The sequence below is a fragment of the Orycteropus afer genome, unplaced genomic scaffold (assembly GCF_000298275.1).
Source record: "Orycteropus afer afer isolate SDZICR_OR568_19922 unplaced genomic scaffold, OryAfe1.0 scaffold00018, whole genome shotgun sequence".
NCBI lineage: Eukaryota > Metazoa > Chordata > Mammalia > Tubulidentata > Orycteropodidae > Orycteropus > Orycteropus afer.
In genome coordinates, this window is record NW_006921605.1 from 4360063 (window position 1) to 4366228 (window position 6166).

A 6166-nucleotide genomic window follows, 5' to 3' on the forward strand; every position below is an offset into this window, starting at 1 on the left:
AGGCTGTCACCATCATGGGAACCAGTGTCCGTCAGTGGGTTGGAGTTAATGCCACAATAAATGATGTGCGTCTCCACTCAAGGGGGCAGTGGTGGCTCCGTAGCAGGATCCCTGCCGTCCGTGTGGGAGGAGATTCCGGCCCCGCCCAGTGCCCCCGACAGGAAGCCACCACCTGTCTCTCGGTGGAGGCTGTGTGTTGCTAGGGTGCAGGGAAAAGGAGCCCTGCTGTCACAAAGGTTAAGCACCTGGCTGCAAACCAAAAGGTTGGGGGTTTGAACCCACCAGCTGCTCCCTGGGAGAAAGAGGAGGCACTCTGTTTCCGTAAAGATGGCAGCCTTGGGAACCCTGGGGCCAGTTCTACCCTGTCCTCTAGGGGCGCTGTGCGTGGAGTGACTCCACAGCAGTGGGTAATGCCCTGTAAATGCCAAAGGAAGGCTCCTGGGTGGTGTTTTCCCTGGCAGAGACTTCAGGGAGTGGACTTACCTCCAAAGGACGGAAGTATGCATCAGGGACGTGGACAATGGACATTTTTAAAGGCTTTGTAAAATTCATTACAGAGTCATAGGTGTTTCAGAAAGTTATCATAGAGAAGCAAACACCAACACTGGACTCTCGAGTGACACCGGGACGGCCCTTGGCCACATGGCTTTATGGACGCAGAGAGGCGCGTTTCCAAAGTGCATCTATCCATCTGCCCTGGGGCGGGCTGCTTGCAGACTCTCCTTCCTCACAAATGCGTCCAGGACTCGGGGGAAGCGTTCCCTGCTGTGGGAAGTGGCCCTGGTAATGGGGTAGGAGACGTGCTGCCGGTGGGGGTACTCTGCCGAGGCCACGCATCTTTCCCATAGTGATTCCTCACCCGGCTTGTGACATCTCTGCCTTCAGAGCGCCTGAGCTCTGGTGGTACAGTGGTTAGAGCATTCAGCTGCTAACCAAAAGGTCAGTGGTTCAAACCCACCAGCTGTTCTGTGGGAAAAAGATGAGGCAGTCTGCTTCCATAAAGATTGACAGTCTTGGAAACCCTATGGGGCAATTCTACTCTGTCTTACAGAGATGCTGTGAGTTGGAATTGACTCGACAGCAGTGAGGGTTTTGGGGTCTCCAGGAGCCCTACTGGTGGCAGTGGTTAAGTGCTCGGCTGCTAAGGGAAGGGCTGGTGGTTCGAGCCCCCCTACGGCTCCACAGTCTGCTTGCGTAAAGGTGACAGCGTTGGGAACTCGGTGAGGCAGGTCTGCTCTGTCCTGTTGGGTCACTGTGAGCAGACGCTGAGTCGGGACCGGCTCGAGGGCAGTGCGTTTGGTTTGGGTTTGGTTTCAGGGTGTCTATTCAAGGCCTTCCATCCCCTTCTACAGACCCCACGCCTTTCTCAAGGTTCTCGGGGCGTCGGTCCCCAGGTGTCGCCTCTGGGTGGTTCTGTCATTTATTTCTAAGTGACAGCCTCGTTGGCCAGGGGTCAGTCTGGGTTACCCAGTGCTGCTGGAATAGGAGGACTGCAAGTGGGCGGGTTTAGAGAAGACAAGTTTATTTCCTTACAGGTCAGGAGGCGGGAAGCTGGGGCTCACTCTCGGGGAAGGCTCTGGGTCCGTCTGCTCAGGGGCACCCGTCTCGGCATCTGTAACCTTGACATCCCTGGGCTTCTTGACGGCCTCCACATGCACCCTCTGCCCCCACCTGTACTGCTCGTCTGGGTCTAATCGGCCCTCTTTAGCCTCGGGGGTGATTAGGGTCAAGACACATGCTCCACAGTGATGTGGTGCCATTAATGAATGGAACCCTGTTCACACCTGGGACCGCGTCCTGGGGAGCAGGGGTGAGGGTGCTGCACGGATCTGGGAGGGCACAGTGCAGTGTGTGGCAGTCGAGCGTGTCCTCGCCCACTCCAGCTGGACCTGGCCGCCCAGTACGTGAAGGCCGCGGTGAAGAATGTGCCGTCCGTGTTCCTCATGACGGACTCCCAGGTGGCCGAGGAACAGTTTCTGGTGCTGATCAATGACCTGCTGGCGTCGGGCGAGGTGCCCGGGCTGTTCATGGACGACGAGGTGGATAACATCATTTCCTCCATGCGGCCCCAAGTGAAGTCCCTCGGCCTGTCCGACACTCGGGAGACCTGCTGGAAGTTCTTCATCGACAAAGTGCGGAAGCAGCTGAAGGTAGGCCCGGAGCCCGGCTCGCCGCCCTGTCGCCCTCGAGGTCGTGGGAAGCTCCTGGGTCTTCCCTCCGTGTGGGGTACGGATGTGTGCGTGGATCGCATGGTGGGTTGCCTGCCTGGTGAAGTGGACGAGCAGGGCCACGTGGCGTTGCACCGACCGGCCCTCAGTGACCCCCAGGGCCACGTGGCGTTGCACCGATCGGCTCTCGGTGAGCCCGTGGGTCAGAGCAGAGCTGTGTCCTTGGGGTTTTCTGGGCCTGTTTTCTCAGTAGATCGCCAGGCTGGCTTTCCAGGTGCCTTTGGGTGGGTTTGAACCCCCAGCCTTTCAGTTAGCAGCCGAGTGCTCACTGGGGAGCCCCCAGGCTTCAGTGACCCAAGGGGGATGCCCCACCCCTTCCTTTGCCCCCCTTGTACTGCCCGTTTGTGAGGGGTGTCCACACGTCGGTAACATGCTGTGCAGCCACCTGGAGGCCGCCGGGCCACGCCCTTCCTCCTGAGGGCGCTCCGCCCGTGGATGCAGCTGACTCAGCCGTGCACCTGTGCCCCGCCCCAGGTGATCCTTTGCTTCTCCCCCGTGGGCTCCGTGCTACGAGTACGAGCCAGAAAGTTCCCCGCGGTGGTCAACTGCACGGCCATCAACTGGTTCCATGAGTGGCCCGAAGACGCCCTGGTGTCTGTCAGTGCCCGCTTCCTGGAGGAAACCGAGGGCATCCCGGTGAGTCCCGGGGTGCAGCTCTGCCTGCCGCCGTCTGACGGCGCAGAGCCATGGAGGCAGGCAGTCGGCTGGAGGGGGAGAAGCCTCCCCAGTTGTCTGGCCTTGGGGGCCAGGATTGGAGTGAGGCCCCCACCCAGGTGCAAAATGTAAACTGACTGTTGTCCCACAGTCCCACGGGCGTCAGAGCAGAGCTGTGCTCAGTGAGGTTTCCAAAGGCCGAGTCAGCAGTAGATGATTGCCAGCCCTTTCTTCTGAGGCCTCTCTGGGTGGATTCAAACCGCCAACCTTCCCACTGCAGCCCAACGCATTCACTATGTGTACCACCCTGGGACTGAAGGGGGCCCAAAACCTCAGCAATCCAGAGAAACGAAATTTAATCCAATATTTTTAAAAAACAGATGAATGCTAAGGAATTGACGGTTATCAAATTATCAAAATGGTAAAGCAAGGCAGGCCATCATTGTCGGCTTCTTTCATGACCCTGTGTTACTAGGCAACAGGGACAGCAGTTTGCAGTTGGCTCAGGGTTTCCAGCCCCCTGACAGTGGTGTGCAGACGGGCTGGGCAGGCAGGGCCTCTCATGCAGTCACACCTGCAGACCAGCACTGTACCAGCTTGCATAAGTGTGTGGTGACTGTGCGTGTGCACGTGCATGTGACTGTGAGAGTGTGGGTATATGTGTGAGTGAATGTGTGTGTGCAGGTGTATGAGTTATGTGTATAAGTGTGTAACTGTACATGAGTGTTGTGTGCGACTGCGTGATAACGAGTGTGTGAATTGTGACTGTACATGAGAATGTGTGTAACTACATGTGTATGCATGTGTGACTGTACATGAGTGGTGTGTGTGTGGTTGTATGTGTAACTATGCATGTGTGTGACTGTACATGAGTGTGTGTGTGTGTGTAACTGCATGACTGCATGTGTACGTGTGACTGTGGGACTGTATGTGAGTGTGTGGCTGTACATGAGTGTTGTGTGTGTGTGACTGTGTATGAGTAAGTGTGTGAGCGGACAGTCAGGGAGCTACAGTAACAAGCAGTGCAATGCTCCTGGCCCTGTGCGATGTCCTGTGCTCACGACAGCCTGAGACGTGCTGCTGTCACTAATCCCCTTCTGCAGAGAAGAACCTGGGGCTGAGACGAGTCCCCCATCTGGTCTGGGGTCCCGGGAGGGTGCGGATGCCCTGCGCTGCCAAGTCACTGTGGACCACAGCAGCCTCCTCCTCCCCGGTGCCCCTCTGTGAGGCAGACCAGGCCCCACCCTGTGAGGACGGGCTCATGCAGGCGGGGCCTGGGAGGTAAGCTGGCCCATCTGTCTTTGCAGCAGGAAGTCAAGACCTCCATCACTTTCTTCATGGCCTATGTGCACACAACTGTCAACGACATGTCCAAGGTGTACCTGGCCACCGAGAGACGTTACAACTACACCACCCCCAAAACCTTTCTGGAGCAGATCAAGCTGTACCAGAACCTGCTGGCCAAGAAGAGGGCGGAGCTGGTGGCCAAGATCGAGAGGCTGGAGAATGGCTTGATGAAGCTGCAGAGCACGGCCTCCCAGGTAGGGGGACGGGCGCACGGGCCCCCACACTGCCGCCCTCCCAGGTAGGGGGACGGGCGCACGGGCCCCCACACTGCCGCCCTCCCAGGTAGGGGGACGGGCGCATGGGCCCCCACACTGCCGCCCTCCCAGGTAGGGGGACGGGTGCACGGGCCCCACACTGCCGCCCACCCAGGTAGCGAGACGGGCGCATGGGCCCCCACATTGCCGCCCACCTGCCTAAGCACTAGATGCGTTGGAGTGCCCCCCCTTCTGGAAACTTCCACTCCTGAACCAGAGACAGCCCCTGTGCCTGGGGACGTGCGATTGCCTTGGGAATCAAGTTTTCATGCCTAGGCCACATCATGTCAGGCGTGCCTTAAATGCATTGACTTTCTCTTTTCTTGTACATTTTGTTGTTGTTGACAAATATACACAGCAAAACATCCCCCGGTTCAGCAGCTCCTGCAGGTACCGTCCGTGACAATGACGCCGTTCCCACCCTCCCCTGCTGAGATGCCCCCCTCGGTAACATAGACTCACTGCCCCCTGAGGTTCCTACCTGACTTCTCCAGCTGCTGCTGTCACTTGATCCCATACAGACAAATCTAAAAGGAGCACGGTGCTAAGGCAGACCTTTTTACTAGGTCAGCTAAACTATCATCTGGTTTTAAGAAGGCTTCAGGGGAGATTTTTGGCTGAAGGTTTAAAGATTATCTCTGGGCAATTGTTTCAGGGATTCACCCAGCCTCCATGGCTCCAGAAAGTCTAGCATCCCTGAGAATCTGAAAGTCTGTTCTGCATTTTCCCCCTTTTGGTCAGGATCCTTCTATAGAGTCTTTGATCAAAATGTTCAGTAATGGTAGCCAGGCACCATCCAGTTCTTCTAGCCTCATTCTTGGAGGCAGTTAGCCACACATGCCATTTCCTCCTCCTGTTCCTGACTCTCCTTCTTCCTCCATTGCTCCAGGGGAATAGAGACCAATTGTTGTGCCTTCAGTGGCCATTTGCAACCTTTGAAGACCCCAGGAAGTACACAGCAAACTAGGGGGTACAAGAGAAGCCTTGAACACAGTATTAGGCCAATTAACTGGGATGTCCGTGAACCATGACCCTAAACCTCCAAAAACCTAATGGCCTTTAAGCTATAAAGAGGGCAAATTAGACCCAGATGGAAGCAGCACAAACGGGGGGGGATGCACACGGAGGTCCCCAAGGAGCCCAGGAATGCCGGGGTACAGAGGTGCCCCCAGAGCTGCAGAAAGAGCACCTTCCCCGAGAGCCTGAATTTGGTCTCCTAAACTGTGAGAAATTAATTTTTGTTCATGAAAGCCCCCCACTTGTGTTGCTTGTGACCCAGCAGTGCCTCCTATACCAGAACCAAGATGCCTGCTTTAATGTGCGTACCCTACAATGTGGGTGATCACATTGCTCCTACAGTGTGGGCATCACACAGGGTACCTTACCTGGGAGCCCGCAGCATGGCCTGCTTCCCAGCTCGTCTCACGGGACTGATAGGGCACTTGACATCATGGAGGGTGCAGCTACTCTGAAATGTCACCCACTGTGCCATGCGCAGCTTGGAACAGCACCAGAGAGGCCTGGCGTCGCAGTGCATCGACGTCTAAGTCCTCTGCCTGACTTTCAATACCCTCCCTGAGCTAGTCCCTGCCTCTTGGTCTTTCTTGCCTGTGGCCAGTGTCTCTGAGGGAGCCCGGTGAGTGCCCGTCTCTTCCCTGCCCGAGTTGTGGGCAAACATGGAAG

At 56.7% G+C, this 6166-nt stretch overlaps 1 protein-coding gene across 1 annotated transcript in view; it reads left to right on the forward strand.

Annotated features, from left to right (window-relative positions):
- Positions 1–6166, forward strand: part of DNAH17 (dynein axonemal heavy chain 17) — a 128661-nt gene that overhangs the window by 77116 nt on the left and 45379 nt on the right. Inside the window, 3 exon segments of the mRNA XM_007959838.1 lie at positions 1884–2150; positions 2703–2864; positions 4190–4423. Of these exon segments, the coding sequence (XP_007958029.1) occupies positions 1884–2150; positions 2703–2864; positions 4190–4423 (663 nt within the window).